We start from the raw sequence: 20,695 nt of genomic DNA, 5'->3' as shown, positions 1-20,695 counted from the left end.
GCCAAAGACGTGCAGGTTTGTAGGTCAATTGGCTTCTGAAAAATTGTCCCTGGTCTGTAGGACAGAACTAATGTATGGGTCATTGTTGGACGGCGTGGACTTGGTGGGCTGAAGGGCCTATTTCCACGTTGTATCTCTAAAACAAAAAACTGTACAGACGGCCAATTATCCTACTAAATCTGTATGTCTTTGGAGACGTGGAAGGAAACCTTAGCACCTGGAGGAAACCCATGCGGTCACAGGGAGAATGGCAAACTCCACACAGACAGACAGCACCCGAGGTCAGGATCAAACCCTGGACTCTGGCACTGTGAGGCAGCGGCTCTACCCGCTGCGCCATCCGTTCTATTGAGAGAGCTGCAGTGAGGGGAATTAATAGATGTTTTGATTCAATACACACTGGTCTTTGGCATTTCCAATGTAAAACACAGCACCATAATTGCAACCCTGGCCTCTCCCGCTCACTGGATCAGAAGCTCACCTCCACGGGCACGGGATAGAATGAAGCAGAGGACAAAAGCAGGCACTAAACACCCCCCCCCCCCCCCAAAAACATGCTGACCACACCCAGGCAACGGTTAAGAACCTATTACTGTTGTACAGCTGAAGTCGCCAATGATAGGTGTGTGTTAATTGTTCTTTCATTCGCTTACTCTGCCCATCTGCTCACTCAGCTCCCTCTGGGGCATCCACAAACAGCTACGAGCCTGACCCTTATCAGCGTCCCACAGCTCAGACGATCAAAATCTCCCACAGAGTTTCCCAGCAGCTGAGACTTGGAAGTGACGTTGATGGCGGCCTGTGTCTCACCATCTACCGTGATCTTTGGGGAAATGGGGGGCAAAGAGGGGACAGGTTCAGATAAGCAGGGGGCTCATCCCCAAGAGGCAGGGGGACATCTTCCCAAGTGGAGTCTGGGGCAGGGTCTTTCTCTGGGAGATATTAATCCAGAAACCAAGCACAGGTCCGACGCAGCCCAGCTCCTGTCTTCACCAACAGCTCTTGAGAACCGACATTTACACCTTCTTAAGATAGGACCAGAGAAATAAAAACTAGACTCACTAATTTCCTTAACGTACAAAAAACGAGCACAGCTGGAATGGTCGGGGGCTTTGCAAACGCGCCTCTCGTCGGCCGTGGGAATCTCTGGTTTGTCACTGCCACTCGGCACCAGGGGCTGGCAGGGACATGAGGGGGGCTGGAGGGAGGGAGGGGAGGGGAGGGTGGAGGGAGGGGAGAGGAAGGACAGGCTGGAGTTAGGCGCTGTTGGCTTTGTTCGTGTGGGCGCCCATCCGCTGGGGGTCCTGCGAGGGATAGTGGATGGGACCCGGAGCCCGGAGGAAGGGCGGTGGCGGTGGAGGCATGCCGTGGAACAGGGCGTGTCCAAAACCTGCCGGACAGAGAGAGAGAGAGAGAGTTAGTGACAGCAGAAACCGTGTTCAACAAACCAACCTCCCTTCCACTGACTCCATCTACACTTCACGCTGCCTCAGCAAGGCCAGCAGCATAATCAAGGACCAGCCTCACCCCGGTCATTCCCTCTTCTCCCCTCTCCCATCAGGAAAGAGGTACAGAAGTGTGAAAACGCACACCTCCAGATTCAGGGACAGTTTCTTCCCAGCTGTTATCAGGCAACTGAACCATGCTATCACCAATTAGAGAGCGGTCCTGATCTCCCATCTACCTCATTGGAGACCGTTGTATCTGTACACTGTGGTTGGCTTGATTGTAATCATCTATAGTCTTTCCGCTGACTGGATAGCACGCGACAAAAATCTTTTCACTGTACCTTGGTACATGTGACAATAGACTAAACTAAACTAGAATAAACTAAAATAAAGTAGAGTAGGTTTTAATAAACCAGTGTACTAACCTAAACTAGAGTAAACTAAACTAATCCAAGTATACACAAGGTTTAAGTGAGGATCCTTTGCCCATTGACATTGGCATCCCCCCTGTAGTTTTACACCACCTCACGCCCCCCCTCTCCAGGGATTCCCTGTGCCCAGGATGGGGAGAGCTGTGCGGAGGCGTCTGTGCGGAGGGTGGGGGTGGGGGTGACGGGTCAGTACCTGGTGGTGGCGGGGGGGTGCCAGTCCCGGGGGAGGGGGCAGTGATATGTTGACCACGGCGGGCGGGGCGCTGGGCGGCAGGTTGAAGAAGTTGGTGGCCGTTTCCTCCTCCACCGACACCGGGGGTGGCGGCAACGCTGCGGGGGGGAGAGAGAGAGAGAGAGAGAGAGAGAGAGAGAGAGAGAGAGAGTTAGTTAGACGTGCATGGGAGAGAGAGAGAACCCCCCCACCACCCCGCTCCTTCTCCCGAGACAGACAAACCCGCGGCCGTCTCGTTAAGCACCCTCCTGAGGCTCACCTCCAGGTAGCCCGGGAACGGGCTCCAACTTCATGCCGGACTCTGTAATGTTCGGATCCTTCTCCTTGTCCTTTCCTCTGGCCGCTTGGGATCTAATTTGGGAATCACACACCATCAACCACCCATTTGTTCATAACCATGCCATAAGAGGTCAGGCCATTCGCCCCTTTGAGTCTACTCCACCATTAAATCATGGCTGATCTATCTTTCCCTCAACGCCATTCTCCTGTCTTCTCCCCGTAACCCCTGACACCCGTACTAATCCCGTTAATCTCTGCTTTAAAAATACCCAGTCAGTTGGTCTCCACAGCCGTCTGTGACAATGAATTCCACAGATTCACCACCATCTGGCTACAAAAATTCCTCATCTACTTTGTAAAGGTATGTCCTTTTATTCTGAGGCTACGCCCTCTGGTCCTAGACTCTCCCACTATTAGAAACATCCTCTCCACATCCACCCTATCCAGGCCCCCCCCCCCCCCACTATCCAGGTTCCCCACTCACCGGCCCCACTTGACATTGAGTCGGCGTCCGTTGATGATGAGCTTGTTGAAGGATTTTTCGGCGGCCAGCTCCGACGACTGCCTGATGGCGAACTGGATGAAGGCGCACTGCTGCCTCTGCACCACCGTGATGGAGCGGATCTCCCCAAACTGGTAGAAGTGGTTCCTGCCACACACAAAAACACCCGCCTCGTCACACACAACGTGCAGCAGCGCCGCGGCGGGAACCGGCCACACGGCCCACAGTGTCCACGCCAAACATGATGCCAACTCATCTATGCCCCAGACCATCACGCAAACCAACCTCGCCTCCTTTAGTTTCGTTTAGAGTGGGTTTGTAGATTATTTGGCTTTGGTAAATAGGGCTTGTGTACGGGGTGATCGCTGGTCGTCGCAAACTCAGTGGCCGTAGAGCATGTTTCCGTTCTGTATCTCTGAACGGCTACAGCAGCTTTAGACTTTACTCTTTAGAGATACAGGGTGGAAACAGGCCCATCTGCCCACCGAGTCTGCGCCGACCAGCAATCGCCCCGCACACTAACACTATCCTGCGCACTGGGGACAATTTGCAATCCATACCGAAGCCAAATTAACCTACAAACCTGTATGTCTTTGGAATGTGGGAGGAAAATCCGAGCCCCTGGAGAAAACCCACGCAGTCACAGGGAGAACGTGCAAACTCCGTACAGACAGCACCCGGAGTCAGGATCAAACCCTGGTCTCTGGCGCTGTAAGGCAGCAACTCTACCGCTGCGCCACCGTGCCGTCCAACCTCACTTCCATTGAGCATCTGCCTCCACCACCACCCCATGGCAGTGGGTACCAGGCACCCCGCACCCTCTGTGTAACAATATGCCCCACACATCGCCTTTAAATGTTTGCCCCACTCACTGTAACCCTGTGCCCTCTAGTCTTTGGCATTGCAGGCTGTGTTGATTCTATTGACTACAAATGCCTTTTTAGCAAAGTTTCCATCAAGCTGACTGCAGTGATCCCCTGCAGGCCCTGCCTGCGGCCCACATTCTCACCTCAGCTCGGTCTCGGAGATCTGCTCGCCGAGCCCCCCCACGTACAGGGTGGTGATGGTTTTGTCCTCGGGGGGGTCGAGTCTGGGCATGGTGGCCGCTCGCTTCAGCAGCTTGTCCGCTACCGGGTCGTTGATGCCGTAGTAGCGGTCCTTGATGTTCTGGTCAGCCAGAGGGTCGTCAGGGTCCGTCGGCTTCTCGTGCCTGCACGCAACACACAGCAAGGCGAGGGCTTTACAATGTCATACAGCATGGAAACAAGCCCTTCAGCCCAACCGAACCATACCAATCAACATACCCCATCTGCACTAGTCCCACCTGCCTGCATTTGGCCCATGTCCCTCTAAACCTGCCTCTCCATGTCCCTGCCTAAATGTTTCTTACATGTTGTCCCTGCCTCAACTACCTCCTCCAGCAGCATGTTCCATAATCTACCACAGTGTGGAAAAGTTACCCCTCAGATTCCTATTAAATCTCTCCCTCCTCACCTTAAACCTACGTCCTCTGGTTCATGATTCCCCTACTCTGGGGAAGAGACTCTGTGTCTACCCGATCTATTCCTCTCATGATTTTGTTCACCTCTATAGCATACCCCCTCATCCTCCTGCGCTCCAAGGAATAAGAGTCCCAGCCTTCACAACCACTCCCTGTAGCTCAAACCCTCACGTTCTGGCAACATCCTCATAAATCTTCCCTGAACCCTTTCCAAATTGATGACATCTTTCCTCTAACATGGTGGCCAGAACTGAACACTAAACTGTAAATGTGGCCTCACCGACGTCTTACATAACGGCAACATGACTTCCCTCCGTCTATACTCAATGTAGAAAACAGAGAGCTGTAAGAGAGGTGGGAAAGCAGAGAGTCTGGCGAGTGATAGGTGGATACAGGTGGAAGGTGTTTTTGCCAGGCGGATGGCTGGACAAAGGCCAGGGATGAAAAGACAGAAGGTATGAGACAAAAGGATTGAATTGCTGCAAATTGCCAGGCTAAAGGAAGGAATGTAGATAGAGGGGAGGGTAGTAATAGACTCATGTCCAGGTGGGGCACAGGGGAGGGAAAGAAATGGAGGGTGGGGAACAGAGAGGGTGAATGCAGAGTCTTTGGGTAAAGCAAATCAAGAACCAGAGGGCATTGTTTTAAGGTGAGAGGGGAAATATTTAATAGGAACCTGAGGGGCAACTTGTTGCCAAACAGAGGGTGATGGGTACATGGAATGAGTTGCTGGCGGTGGTAGTTGGGGCAGGTACTAGAACAACATTCAAAAGGCATTTGGACTGGAATATGTATAGGAAAGGTTTAGAGGGACATGGGCCAAACACAGGCAGGTGGGACTAGTGTAGATGGGGCATCCTGGTTGAATGACTCCACGATTCAGCCCCACCTTCCACCCGCCTGCCGTACCTGTATGGACACTCCTCGCCGCGCTTGCACTCCCCCTTGACCCAGAACGAGCAGATGTGGGGTCGGTTGCGTTTGTAGTAAGGGGTGGTCCGGGCCAGTTTCAGCAACATGTCACTGGAGCTGGTGGCCTTGCCCAGCGCTCCCACCGGCCTCGTCCCGTCCGAGTTCTGGATCTGCAGAGACAGCAGAGCATCAGCCCCACAATCAACTCAAACCCAAAACTCAACTCCTACCCAAATCCTCAACACAAAACCCCCCAAAACAAAACCCCAGTAAAAAACCCCAACCCCTACACTCCAACCCTAAACCCCAACCCAAAGCCCCAACCCCTAAAATCCAACCCTAATCCTTAAACCCCAAACCCTAAACTCCAAAACCCAACCCTAATACCAACCAAACCTCAAAGACGAAACACAAACTCAAATGTAAACTAAGGTCCAAACTAAAATTCAACCCACAACTCTACCCCATAGCCGTCCCAAAATGCAACCTCAATAACAATGAAGGAAAGCAGTGCGTTCTTATTTCAATTATACACGGCACAAGTTTGCGATAACATTTGTCAATCAGCAACACCAGACAACCGCTAGAAATTGCAGGGAGTTCTGGATGTAGCCCAATCCATCACACAGCCCAGACTTAAGGTACTGTCTGATTCACCTCAGCCCCTTTGCAGTCATTGGACTTTGTCTCAGCAACTGGTGCGTTACAAAGATGAGAACCATATTTTGCACTCTGTATCTTCTCCTTTGCGCTACCTATTGTACTTGAATTTGACTTGATTGTATTTGTATCTGTTTCGATAGCATGTGAAACAAAGTTTTACACGTGACAATAATACACTTAAACCTAAGGGGATGAAGATAGTTACCTCTCTCTCCATGTTCTGCGTGTAATACTCCTTATTGACATCAGATTTGGGCATCTCATCCTTGAGGGAGATTCCTGCATCGCGCACCTGGATAGGCAAACCTGTCAGGGTGGAGATCAGACACGACTTTAGACTTTTGAGTTACAACGCAGTCTGCACCAACCAGCGATCACCCCGTAAATTAACACTATCATATATAATAGGAATAATTTACAATTTACAAACCTGTACATCTTTGGGATGTAGGAGGAAAACCGGAGCACCCGGAGTAAACTCATGTAATCACAGGGAGAATGGGCAAACTCCTTACAAACATCACCTGTGCTCAGGATCAAACCCGGGTCTTTAGCTCTACCGCTGCATCACTGTGCCACCCATATAAACCGAATGTGCTAGTTGATAAGTGCCTCTCACTATGTCGCGAAGATCAACTTTAACCAGCTTCAGCGCAACACTCCAACGCCATGTATTCAGCAACTTACCAATTAATATTCTGAATTGAATGTATTTTTTAATTTATTGTTTGGAATGTGGGACTACTGGTGTGGCCAGTAATTGTTACATAGAGTGTAGAATAGTACAGCACAGGAACAGGCCCTTCGGCCCACAAGGTTCATGCTGAACATGGCGCCACTCTTATCAGCCTGCACATGATCCACATCCTTCCTGCATCTAAATGTCTCAAAACTAGTGTGAAAAATTAATCAGCCTGGATGTGGGAGGAAACCAGAGCACCTGGAGAAACCCCACGCTGACCGCGTGTGCAAACTCCACACTGACAGCACCCTTAGTCAGGATGGAACCTGGGTCTCTGACGCTGCAAGACAGCAGTTGTCTGTGTGTAGAGTTTGTACGTTCTCCCTGTGACCGTGTGGGTTTTCTGTGGGTGCTCCGCTTTCCTCACACATTCCAAAGACGTGCAGGTTTGGAGGTGGGTCCATAGCCTGCTTCCATATTGTATCTCTGAACTAAACTAAAAGCCAAACTTTGAGCACCGGTGGCCAGTTTTAAAACTCGGAGCAGTTCAAAAAGTCACTTTTCTAAACTTAGGATCCACGACCCCTGAGGACCCATGACCCCAGCGACCCTCATGACAAGTCGACAGGCAAACCACTCACCCGTTGTTTTCCCTGTCCCTGGGTGCTCACAGCTAGAGGCTACTATTCAAATGCATCGGCTTCACTTGCCCCCCCCCCCCCCCGTCTCCCTGCCACCCACCATACTCCAGGTCCAGCAGGCACGTCTGACACACGTTCTTCAGCTTGCTGCAGGTCTGGCACACCTCCGTCTTCTTGAAACGCATCCGCGCTCCCGGGCACCAGCGGAACACCGTGAAGGGCCTGGAGCAGATCTGGAGAGGAGAGTGGAGGGAAGAGTGAATGGGGAGGGAGTGAGGAGTGAATGGGATGAAGGGAAGAGTGATGGGGGGAGGGAAATAGGAATGAAGAGGATGGAGGGAGGGAGGGAGGGAGGGAGGAGTGAAGAGAAGGGCGAAACAACCAACTGCAGATACAAAGTGCTGGAGTAAGCCAGCGGGTCAGGCAGCACCTCACCGCCTTTTGCTTTCTTAATTTTTCTGGCATTTGTTCACCCATCTGCCAATCTAATCCTCCTCACCTGCACCCACCTATCACTCGGGAGTCCCTAGGAACAGCAGATGCTAGCTTACTAAAAAAACCCACAAAGTGCTGAAGTAACTCAGCAGGTAAGGAAGCATCTCCGGAGAACATGGATAGGTGATGGGATGGACAGTTAGAAGGTCATACAATAACTCTGGAGAACCTGGATAGGTTTCGGGTTGGGACCATTCTTCACCTCACCCCCTCAACTGTATCTAGCAAGAACTTGTCTGGCTTTGCCCGGCCCCTCCTCCCTCTTCCAGCTTTCCCACTTATTACGATCAGTCTGAAGGGGGGTCCCGACCCGAAACCTATCCAGGATCTCCAGAGCCGCTGTGTTACTATTTGTGTCTATTTATGTACACCAGCATCTGCTGTTCCTTGTGAATACAACAACATGCTTGTGTCCTGGTATGAGAATTTGTGCACAATCCGGTCAAAATAAAAATAATAAGAGGAATAGACTAAAGGAATAAAGGGTAAATGCAGAGTCTTGCCCAGAGTAGGGGAATCGAGAACCAGAAGACATAAGTTTAAGGTGAGAGAAAGGAATTTAATAGGAATCTGAGTGGTAACTTTTTTACACAAAGGGTGGTGGGTGTATGGAACGAGCAGCCGGAGGAAGTAGTTGAGGCAGGTAATGTCGCAATTTTTAAGAAACATTTACAGGTACATGGATAGTACAGGTCTAGGGGGATATGGGCCAAACACAGGCAGATGAGATTAGTGTAGATGGGGCAAGTTGGTCGGTGTGGGCAAGTTGGCTGAAGGGCCTGTTTCCGCGCTGTATGACTCTAATCCAGGGTGAAGAGGAGAGGGAGAGAGAACCGTGCATTTAACTAGAGACATACGCACCTTGCACTCTTTCCCGTATTTCTCTTTTGTCTGAAATCACAAATAAAAACAATAGTTACGTTTAGCTTAGAGACACCGCGCTGACGATCCATTACTCGTTCACACTAGTTCTATGTCATCTCACTTTCCCAACCACTCCCTACACACCAGGGGCAATTTACAGGGGGACAATTATCCTACAAACTCGCACATCTTTGGGTTATGGGACAAAACCAGAGTACCTGGAGGAAACCTAAGCAGTCACAGAGAGAACGTGCAAACTTCAAGTGTGGCCTCACCACCGTGTATGAAATTAATGATTGTTTTACCATTATCCAACTAAGTAAGAATGTGGTGGTGCTGGAACAAAGCCTGGTGAGTAATAGGATGGATAAAGGTGAGGGTCATTGGCAATGAGTGGAATAAGTGACAACGGCTGGAGGTAAAAAGGAGACAAAAGGGAGTCACATAAGATGGGGAGAGGGGGGATGAATCAAAATGGGGGACTCAGGAATGGAGATGACTGCACTTGATAAAGTGTTGAATGTTGGAGGAACCTGGACCGAAGGGTCCCGACCGAAAACGTCCTCTGTCCATTCCCTCCGCAGATGCTGCCTGACCCGTGGGACTCCTCCAGCACTTTGTGTTTAGTTCACAGAAGAGATCAAGATGTCATGATAATGGATTTGTCCGTTTCAGCCACACAACGCAACACCTCTCCCCGAACCTTCACACCGACGAGAGAATGAAAAAACTCACCATGCGAATGTACGGATTCTCCCCGAGGCATGTTTGACACAGAATCGGAAAATCCTGCTTGTAAAAAGAGAGAAGTCTTAGTTACACCAAGAAAACAGAGGCTGATCATTGCAGCTGAGGGGAAAACGTGAAGAAACGGGAGTGGTGCATATAGCCGGGATCTCTCGCTCTCTCTCTCACAGCAGGGAAGTCTAAAACTAGACGGCCGTGGTTCAAGATTTAGTTTTAGGTTTGATATTGTCATGTGTGCTGAGATACAGTGAAAAGCGCCATAAAAAGCATATTATCGGGATGTATCACAGCCTGGTTGGGGAACAGCTCCATCCAAGATCACAAGAATTTACAGAGAATCGTGGATGCAGCCTAGACCATCACACAAACCAACCTCCCTTCCATTGACGCCATCAACACTTCATGCTGCCTCGGCAAGGCCACCAGCATAATCAAGGACCAGTCTCACACTGGCCACTCCCTCTTCTCCCCTCTCCCATCAGGCAATAGGTACAGAAATGTGAAAACACACACCTCCAGATTCAGAGACAGTTTCTTGCCAGCTGTTAGCAGGCAACTGATCCGTCCTATCACCAACTAAAGAGAAGCCTTGTGCGGACAGGGGTCTAAGTTTGACGAGAGTGAGCAGGAGAATGATTGGCGGCACCAGAGTGGATTTTGTGGAGGATAAGGTTATGGAAGTTTGAGTTAAAGGGAGAATGGGGATTGGAAGAAGTGAGACCCAAGTGTGGACTTCGTGAGGAAGGTTGTTGTTCTGGCACCAGTCAGACGACAGGTTTCCCTCAACTCATTGTTACCTATAATCCACCTCCCAACAGTAGAGTGGTTGGCAAATTTAAAGACGGTGTTATACTTTTTCCAGACTGAATGTGGTGGGAGGGAGAAAGCTGGAAGAGAGGTGGGGGCGAGACAAAGCCCGGCAAGAAAGGTGGAAGGAGAGACAAGCTTGATTTCAGGACAGAGTCACATAATAGGTGTAGGAACTTCAGCCCACTACATCCACGCTGATCCTAGTACCCATCTAAACTAATCCCATTTGCAATGCATTGGATCTGTAACCTTCCACGCCTGTTTTAGTGGTGGTTAGATATACACAGAATGCTGTAGCAACTCAGTGGAATGACCATCAGCCTATCAAATATTACAACTGCCAAATAACTCCACACCTCTAAATAAGCGAACAACACAGACTTGCCATTGTTTTTGTCTTAGTACTATTATCTTTTGTGTTAGTGTGTGTGTGTGTGTGTGTGTGTGTGTGTGTGTGTGTATATGTATATATATATATATATATATATATATATATATATATATACAGTGCCCATAATGTTTGGGACAAAGACCCATCATTTATTTATTTGCCTCTGTACTCCACAACTTGAGATTTGTAATTTTTTTTAAATCACATGCGGTTAAAGTGCACATTGTCAGATTTTATTAAAGGGTATTTTTATACATTTTGGTTTCACCATGTAGAAATTACAGCAGTGTTTAGACATAGTCCACTCATTTCAGGACACCATCACGTTTGGGACACATGGCTTCACAGGTGTTTGTAATTGCTCAGGTGTGTTTAAATGCCTCCTTAATGCAGGTATAAGAGAGCTCTCAGCACCTATTCTTTCCATCACCTTTGGAAACCTTTATTGCTGTTTATCAACATGAGAACCAAAGTTGTGCCAATAAAAGTCAAAGAAGCCATTGTGAGTCTGAGAAGCAAGAATAAAACTGTTAGAGACATCAGCCAAACCTTAGGCTTACCAAAATCAACTGTTTGGAACATCATTAAGAAGAAAGAGAGCACTGGTGAGCTTACTAATTGCAAAGGGACTGGCAGGCCAAGGAAGACCTCCACAGCTGATCACAGAATAATTCTCTCTATAATAAAGAAAAATCCCCAAACACCTGTCCGACAGATCAGAAACACTCTTCAGGAGTCAGGTGTGGATTTGTCAATAACCACTGTCCGCAGAAGACTTCATGAACAGAAATACAAAGGCTACACTGCAAGATGCAAACCACTGGTTAGCTGCAAAAATAGGATGGCCAGGTTACAGTTTGCCACAAAGTACTTAAAAGAGCAACCACAGTTCTGGAAAAAGGTCTTGTGGATTAGCTTATACCAGAGTGAAGGCAGGAGCAAAAATGGAGGACAGAAAGTACAGCCCAAGATCCAAAGCATACCACGTCATCTGTGAAACACGGTGGTGGGGGTGTTATGGCCTGGGCATGTATAGCTGCTGAAGGCATTGGCTCAGTTATTATGGTCTGAGTCATTGATGATATAACTGCTGATGGTAGTAGCATAATGAATTCTGAAATGTATAGACACATCCTATCTGCTCAAGTTCAAACAAATGCCTCAAAACTCATTGGCCGGCGGTTCATTCTACAGCAAGACAGTGATCCCAAACATACTGCTAAAGTAACAAAGGAGTTTTTCAAAGCTAAAAAATGGTAAATTCTTGAGTGGCCAAGTCAATCACCCAATCTGAACCAAATTGAGCATGTATTTTATATGCTGAAGAGAATACTGAAGGGGACTAGCCCCCAAAACAAGCATAAGCTAAAGATGGCTGCAATACAGGCCTGGCAGAGCATCACCAAAGAAGACACCCAGCAACTGGTGATGTCCATGAATCGCAGACTTCAAGCAGTCATTGCATGCAAAGGATATGCAACAAAGTACTGAACATGACTACTTTCATTTACATGACATTGCTGTGTCCCAAACATTATGGTGCCCTAAAGTGGGAGGGACTATGTATAAACACTACTGCAATTTCTGCACGGTGAAATCAGAATGTATAAAAATGGCCTATATTAAAATCTGACAATGCGCACTTTAACCACATGTGATTTTCTTTTATTACAAATCTCAAATTGTGCAGTATAGAGGCAAATAAATAAATGATGGGTCTTTGTCCCAAACATTAGGGAGGGCACTATGTGTCAATGGAATATAAAGAAGGGTCTCGAGCCAAAGGGAGACCCTTCTTTATATTCTGTGTAGACCCTTCTGTGTGAGAGAGAAAGAACTGCAGCTGATGGTTTAAACCAAAGATTGACATAAAAAGCTGGACTAACTCAGCAGGCCAGGCAGCATCTCTGGATAGAACAAATTGGAGATGTTTTGGCTCGAGACCCTTCTTTATTTTCCATTTACACATAGTTCCATTTTGGGATATATGATAACCTTCCCCTTCCACCCATATCCCTCCGCATTTGCATTTCACTCCTCTTCTCTCCTTTTGTGACACCCTTTTGGCTCCTTTTCAACTCCACTATTTATCATACAACATCTCCCCATCTGTATCCACCTATCATTCGCCAGGCTTGATGCCTCTCCCACCTCTTTTCCTGCTTTCTCCCCTCAACAATCAGACTGACGGAGTTTCCTGACACGTCTCCCATCCATGTTCTCCACAGAACTCCCATAGCTACCTTGACTACACTTCTTCCCACCATGCTTCTTATAAAGACTCTATCCCCTCCTCCCAATTCCTCAGTCTACGCCGCATCTACACCCAGGATGAGGTTTTCCATACTAGGGCATCGGAGATGTCCTCATTCATTAGGAAACGGGGGTTCCCCTCTTCCATTATAGATGAGGCTCTCACGAGGGTCTCCTTGATATCCCACAGCTCCGCTCTTGCACCCCCTCCCCCCATTCGCAACGAGGACAGAGTCCCCCTTGTCCTCACCTTCCACGCCATCAGCCATCGCATACAGCATATAATCCTCCAACCTTTCGCTACCTCCAATGGGATCAAAGGACAGGTCACATCTTCCCATCTCCAAAGCTTTCTGCTTTCCTCAGAGACCGTTCCCTCCACAACACCCAGGTCAACTTGTCCCATCCCACCCAAACCACCCCCTCACTAGGTATTTTCCCCTGCAACACAGGAGATGGAACACCTGTCCCTTTACCTCCCACCTCGACTGTCCAAGAACCCCCAATGTTTTTCAGGTGAGGCAGGGGTTCACTTGCACCTCCTCCAACCTTATCTACTGCATCCGTTGATCCAGGTGCCAAATCCTGTACATCGGTGAGACCAAACACAGGCTCGGTGATCGTTTCGCTGAACACCTCCGCTCAGTCCACCTTAACCTACCTAATCTCCCAGTTGCTCAGCACTTCAACTCCCCCTCCCATTCTGATTCAGATTCAACTTTAATTGTCATTGTCAGTGTACAGTACAGAGACAACGAAATGCGAAATTCTCAATCTGACCTCATATTTCGCTTGTGTAGTTTACACCCCAGCGGTATGAACACTGGCTTCTCTAACTTCAGATAGCTCTTGCATTCTCTCTCCACCCCCACCCCATCCTAGTTCTCCCACTCGTCTTACTGTCTCCAACTACATTGTATCTTAGTCGCGCTCCCTCCCCTGACATCAGTCTGACGAAGGGTCTCGACCGAAAACATCGCCCATTCCTTCTCGCCAGAGGTGACGCGGTTCTGTGACCGGGGGGGGGGGGGGGGGGGGGGGGGGGGGGGAGAGTCTGTGACCGGGGGGGGGGGGGGGGGGGGGGGTGAAGCGGCTCTGTGACCGGGGGGGGGGGGGGGGGGGGGGAAGCGGCTCTGTGACCGGGACCTTCCCCCGGACACAGGCCCGAGGCCGCGGGCTGCTCCAGGCGGCCGTCCCGAGTGCGTGGGAGGAGGGATCGCCTTCGGGATCGGGATCGGGATCGGGATCGGGATCGGGAGCGCCCCCATGATCCTCAGCCCTGTCCCCCGGTCCCGCCGCCGCTCACCGCGTCCTCCCAGTTCTGCCGGTTGTACGTGTTGGCTCCCAGCGACGTCGCCATCGTGCCCCGGCCACCACCGGTCCTCCAGCGGCCCGGCCTGCACCGCGCGCCCAGTCCTCCAGCGGCCCGGCCTGCACCGCGCGCCCAGTCCTCCAGCGGCCCGGCCTGCACCGCGCGCCCTGTCCACATTAAACTACTATAAGACCCTATAGCAAAGATTATAGAGGATAGGATCTTCTAGGATCTTTGCTATCTTTGCATATTGCCTATAGGACCTTTGGTGACAGAGACAAACAGCGGGACGGGCAGCGTCTGGGAGAGGGAAGCAATGGTGGACGTTTCATGTCGAGACCCTTCTCCAGACCAAATATCCTATAGCTCGCTATGGGATCTTTGCTCCAGGCTGAGAGTCAGGGGAGAGGGAGACTTAGAGATATGCAAGGGTAAGGTGTGAAAACCACGGATCAAAGTCGATACTGCTAAGGAAATGTAGAATGGGCTGAGGGGATGGTGACCAGGAGGCTTACAATCAGTAAAATTGATCAGGACAGAAAATAGTTGGAGAACTAGTGTGGGGAGGGACGGAGAGAGACGGAATAGAAACACAAAGTATGTACAGGAGCACCGCCATTCAATATGGTCAAGAGAGTTTGGTTGTCATATGTCCCAGATAGAACAATGAAATTCTTACTTGCTGCAGCACAACAGCACAACAGAATATGTACACATAGTGCACTGTAAACAATATGATAAACAAGAGAAAAAAAAGTTCAGTGTGTATATATGCACACTGAACACACAGTACAAGTACACACACAACATGGTAGTTCAGAGCTTATTTGAGTTTGTAGTGTTTAATAGCCTGAAAGCAGAAGGGAAGCTGTTCCTGAACCTGGACGTTACCGTTTTCAGGCTCTTGTAACATCTCCCCGATGGCAGGAGTAAAATGAGTGTGTGGCCAAGATGGTGTAGGTCTCTGATGATGCTGACTGCCTTTTTGAGGCAGAGACTCCAATAAATCCCTTCGATGGGGGGAGGTCAGAGCTGGTGATGGACTGGGCAGTGTTCACAACTTTTTGCAGTCTTTTTCGCTCGTGGGCATTCAAGCTGCTAACCCAGGCTCTGATGCAACCAATCAATATGCTCTCTACTGTACACCTGTAGAAGTCCAAGAGAACTTCATGGCTTCTTCTTCTTTCGTGTGGCGTGCACAGCTTAAAGGTGTAGGACAACTTGTTCTATTTGATCTTCTGTTTGTGCACGTCGAGTTGATTGCATTAGTGGAAACAGGGCAGACCATGTGAAGGTTGCAATCTTCCACCCCAACTTCATGGCTAATCATCCAGAATCATATCCCTGTTCCTACTTTTCCCCATATCACTTGATATCTCTTGAAAACATCCAGTGAATTGACCTCCACTGCCTTCTGTGGGAGAGAATTCCACAGATTCACAACTCTGGCTGAAAAGGGTTTTCCTCATCTCACTCCTAAATGTCCTAACTTTCAAGAGAGAATTAGATTTAGCTCTTAGGGCTAAAGGAATCAAGGGATTTGGGGAAAATGCAGGAATGGGGTACTGATTTTACATTATCAGTCATGATCATATTGAGTCCCAAACCAGGGGTCATGATTTAGAATAAGGGGTAGAAACAGAAAAATAGGTACAGGAGAAGGACATTCTGCAAACTTGACACAAAGCTGGATGGAAGTGTGAGCTGCAAGGATGATGCTATGAGGCTGCAGGGTGACTTGGATAGGAATGCAAGGGTTACTTGAAATTAGAGAAATCAATATTCATACCACTGGGCTGTAAACTGCCCGTGAAATATGAGGTGCTGTTCCTCCAATGTGTGTGTGGCCTCACTCTTGACAGTGGAGGAAGCCCAGGACAGAGAGGTCAGTATGGGAATGGGTGGGGGAAATAAAATGTTTGGAAACTCGGAGATTGTGGAGTTAAAGTGTCTGAATAAGGATCTCAACCTGAAACGTCACCCATTGCTTCTCTCCAGAGATACTGCCTGACCCACTGAGTTACTCCAGCATTTTGTGTCTATCTTCGATGTAAACCAGCATCTGCAGTTCATTCCTACACAAAATGTTTAGCAACCGGGAGATAGGGTGGGTCTAGGCGAAATGGTTGCCGAGCCTGCGATTGGTCTCGCCGATATACGAGTCCACACCTGGAACAGCGGATGAGGTTGGAGGAGGTGCAAGTGAACCTCTGCCTCACCTGAAAGGACTGTCGGAATCCCTGGATGGACGAGGGAGGAGGTGAGGAAAAGGTTCACTTGCACCTCCTCCAACCTCTACATGAACCATTCTACATTTAAGAAGGAACTGCAGATGCTGGTTTAAACTGAAGATAGACACAAAAAGCTGGATATCTCAGCGGGACAGGCATCATGTCTGGAGAGAAGAAATGGGCGACGTTTCGAGTCGAGACCCTTCTTCAGACGCGGTCAGAAGGGTCAAGACCTTCTCTCCAGAGATGCTGCCTGTCCCGCTGAGTTACTCCAGCTTTTTGTGTCTAGCTACATTTCCTAATCATCATCTGCTTTGATTCTGTGTTTTCACACCTTAACCTTCCATAGCTCTGTCTCGCTCTCCCGACTATCTGAAGAAGGGTTTTGACCCAAAATGTCACCCTTCTCTCCAGAGATGCTGCTTGTCCAGCTGTTACTCCAGCATTTTGTGTCTTTCATCGGTTTAACCCAGCAGTTACTTCTAAACTAGTTCCTAGTGTCTACTACTTTTCCAACGTTTCGACGCCCTCACCTTGGGAAGGGACAGCAGGTGGCAGCAGTGAGCTATCGCTCAGTGTGGTCACAGACATGGTGAAAGACACAAAGTACTCAGCGGGTCAGGTAGCATCTCTGGAGAACACGGATAGGTAACATTTCAGGCTGGAATCCTTCTACAGGAACTGTGCTGCAGTTCCTTATGTGTACACTGACCACTGTTTATTCAATAGCTTATTTCCACCTCCCTCCCCTTTAAATGCACTCAAATTCACTTGGACCATCACCGACACCTCCCTCCCCTTTAAATCCAACGGGATCAACTAGCCACATCTTCCCATCTTTATCCCTTACCAATTTCTGCAGAGACTGTTCTCTCCGCTAACTCCCTGGTTAACTCATCACTTCCCATCCAAACCATCACCTCCCCAGGTACCTTCCCCTGCAACCGCAGATGCATCACCTGTCCATGTACTTCCTCCCTCGACTCTGTCGAAGGACCCTGACAGTCCTTTCAGGTGAGGCAGAGGTTCACTTGCACCTCCTCCAACCGCATCTACTGTATCCGTTGGACTGCAGGTGTGGACTCCTGTATATCTTTTATTCTTCCGTTGTCGGTACAGATGACAATTAAATGCTCTTGACACTCGAATCTAGTCCACGGAAGCTACTAGATCCGCGGTCAAGAGTATTTAATTGTCATCGGTACTGACAACAGAAGAACAACATTCTTACTTGCAGCAGCTGAACAGGCCGATAAACACAGTGCTCATGGACAACATAATAAACAACATTTAAATATTATTTTATTTCCTTCGGGCGCACAGCTGGTAGAACCGCTGCCTCACAGCGCTAGTGACCCGTCCTGGTTCGATCCTGACTGGGTACTGGCTGAGTGAAGTTTTGCACGTTGACCCTGTGACCGCGTGGGTTTCCTCCGGGTGCTCCAGTTTCCTCCCACATCCCAATGATGTGCGGGTTTGCAGGTTAATTATCCCACTGTAAATTGCCACTAATGAATAGGGAGTGGATGAGAAAGTGGGATAACATAGAACTAGTGTGAACAGGTTGGCATGGACTCAATGGATCAAAGGGCCTGTTTCCATGCTGTATCTCTCAACTTAACTAAGTAAATCAATAACCCCAATACTAAAGCCACCAAGGACAGTCCATAGTTGAGGTTGTGCAGTGCTTGAGCCTGATGGTGCAGGGGAGAAGCTCCCGTACCTTCTTCTGATGGCAGGAATGAGGTGAGAGCGTAGCCAGGGTGGTGTGGGTCTCTGATGATGTTGCCTGCCTTTTTGAGGCAGCGCCTCCTGTAAATCCCATTGATGGTGGGGAGGTCAGTACCTGTGATGGACACTGTCCACCACTCTCTATAATCTCCTTCATTCCTGGGCGTTAAGAGTTACTGAACCAGGCCGTGATGCAACCAGTTAACATGCTTTCTGCTGTGCACCTGTAGAAGTTCGGGAAAGTACTCATTGACATACCCTCCGAATCTTCTCAGGATGTCGAGGCTTTCTTTATGATTGCATCAATGTGTTGGGTCCAGGACAGATGTTCAGAGATAAACCAGTGCAGGAACTTGAAGTTTTTGACTCTCTCCACCAACATCCCGTCGATGAAGACAGGTTTATGGATCTTTGACCTTCCTCTTCCAAAGTCCACAATCAGCTTCTTGGTCTTACTGACATGAGAACAAAGTTGCAGAAACAAGGAACTGCAGATGCTGGTTTATACCAAAGATAGACACAAATTGCTGGAATATCTAACCGGGTCAGGCAGCATCTCTGGAGAAAAAGGACGGGTAACGTTTTGGGTTGACCTGAAGGGTCTCTACATTTCCAAATGTCTATCTTTGAGAACAAATTCTTTGTCTGCACCAGTCAAGCGATCTCCTTCCTGTACCCAGACTCATCATTATTCATAATTTGTCCAACAACGATGGTGTCGTCGGGCGAACTTAAAGACAGCTTTTGACGTGTCTTTCTCACTACAGTCTGACTTCCAGACTTTCGCGTAAGGAAGGCAAAGGCAATGCTCATGTTCATTTTGAAGGGATTAGAATATAAAAGCAGGGATGTAATGCTGAGGCTTTTTCAGGGACTGGTCTGACCACATTTGGAATATTGTGAGCAGTTTTGGGCCCCATATCTGAGGAAGGATGTGCTGGCGTTGGAGAGGGTCCAGAGGACATTTACAAGAATGATCCCTGAGATGACTGGGTTAACGAATGTGGAACGTTTGACGGCACTGGGCCTGTACTCGCTGGAGTTTGATGGATGAATGGACCAATCATTGAAACGTACCGATTAGTGAAAGGCCTGGATAGAGTGGATGTGGAGAGGATGTTTCCACTAGTGGGAGAGTCTAGGACCAGAGGGCATGGACTCAGAATAAAAGGAGGTACTTTAGCCAGGGTGGTGAATCTGTGGAATTCCCTGCCACAGACGGCTGTGGAGGCCATGTTCTTGATTAGTAATGGAGTCGAAGGTTATGGGGAGAAAGCAGTGGAATAGGGATGATAGGGATAGACCAGTGATAATTGAATGGTGTAGAAGACCTGATGGGCCGAATAGCCTAATTCAGCCATAAATTAAAGCAGTCGGTTGGTACATTGAGTATAAAAGTCCGGAAGTCACGATGCATTGGAGAGGCCACATTTGGAGTATTGCTTGCAGTTCTGGTCAACCCATTACAGGAGGGATGTGGAGTCTTTGGAGAGTCTGCATAGGTGGTTAACCCAAATGTTGCCTGGATTAGTGGGTATTAGCTACAGGGAGAGGTTGGACAGACTGAGATTCTTTTCTCTAGAATGTCGGAGGCTGAGGGAAGAAGTTTATAAAATGACGAGAGGTATAAACAGAAACCAGGGTGGAAATGTCAAAGATTGGAGAGCATAGCGTTGAGATGAGAGGGGCAAAGTTTAAAGGAGATATGCGGGGCAAGTTTTTTTTATGCAGAGGGTGGTGGGTGGGTGTCAGGAACACCAGCGATGGTGATGGTGGCAGATATGATAGTGTTGTTTCGAAGGCTTTTAATGAATATGGATCTTGTGCAGGTTGGGAACATTAATTTAACCTGGCATAGTGTTCAGCACAGGCATTGTGGGCCGAAGGGCCTGTTCCATTCAGCATGCCCTCAGGAATGCAAAAGCCTGAGCTTATAGGGAGAGGTTGAGCAGGCTGGGACTTTATTCCTTGGAGAGCAGGAGGATAAGAGGTGATCTTGTAGAGGTGTACAAAGTCATGGGAGGAATAAATAGGGTGAATGATAGGATTACCCAGAGAGGGTCAAGAAATTAAGACAGAAGTTTAAGGTGAGAGGGCAAAGATTTAAGAGGAATGGAGGGGCAACATTTCCACACAAGTGATGGGTATGTGCAACAAGCTGCTGGAGGAGGTAGTTACTTCAGCAATGATCAAGGGACATTTAGACAGTTCCATAAGATAGGACAGGTTTAGAGGTACACGAGCCAAACACGGGCAGGTGGGACTAGTGTAGAGGGGACATGTTGGTCGGTATGGGTAATTTGGGCTGAAGGGCCTGTTTCCATGCTATATGATGGTGATAAACCACATACACAGCCAGGAGGGTTACACGCATGTTTATTCAGTCAATACATAAGTTACATGTGAATATGTTAGGACATCTACAGTGACAGCACAGCGGTTACGGGAAGCGGAGTCACGAGCCGGACCGGGGCACGGGAGGGAGATAGACAGGCAGAACGGCCTTTTTGTCCCATACCATGGCGTGCCCACAGCGAGGGGGGAAGGCAGCACATTCACCACGGGGAGAG

The 20,695-nt window shown here is 48.8% G+C and overlaps 1 protein-coding gene and 1 long non-coding RNA gene across 2 annotated transcripts in view; both read right to left on the bottom strand.

Annotated features, from left to right (window-relative positions):
* LOC129701563 (uncharacterized) overlaps positions 1–541 on the bottom strand; it is a 1,449-nt gene extending 908 nt beyond the window's left edge. Inside the window, exon 1 of the long non-coding RNA XR_008724214.1 lies at positions 302–541. This is a non-coding gene — a long non-coding RNA (uncharacterized LOC129701563). The remainder of the gene's footprint in view (positions 1–301) is intronic.
* Positions 542–1,113: 572 nt separating this feature from the next.
* rbm22 (RNA binding motif protein 22) lies at positions 1,114–14,302 on the bottom strand. Its single transcript, XM_055642819.1, is given in 12 exon segments — positions 1,114–1,390; positions 2,073–2,088; positions 2,091–2,209; positions 2,371–2,462; positions 2,875–3,039; positions 3,902–4,102; positions 5,303–5,475; positions 6,174–6,274; positions 7,392–7,524; positions 8,648–8,677; positions 9,386–9,439; positions 14,158–14,302. Coding segments are annotated over 12 exon segments (1,272 nt in total). The 5' UTR covers positions 14,212–14,302; the 3' UTR covers positions 1,114–1,256.
* Between the last annotated feature and the right edge of the window lie 6,393 nt (positions 14,303–20,695).

Source organism: Leucoraja erinacea, chromosome 11 (genome assembly GCF_028641065.1).
Source record: "Leucoraja erinacea ecotype New England chromosome 11, Leri_hhj_1, whole genome shotgun sequence".
In the NCBI taxonomy this organism is placed as follows: Eukaryota; Metazoa; Chordata; class Chondrichthyes; order Rajiformes; family Rajidae; genus Leucoraja; species Leucoraja erinaceus.
This window is presented reverse-complemented; position numbering and strand designations above follow the sequence as displayed.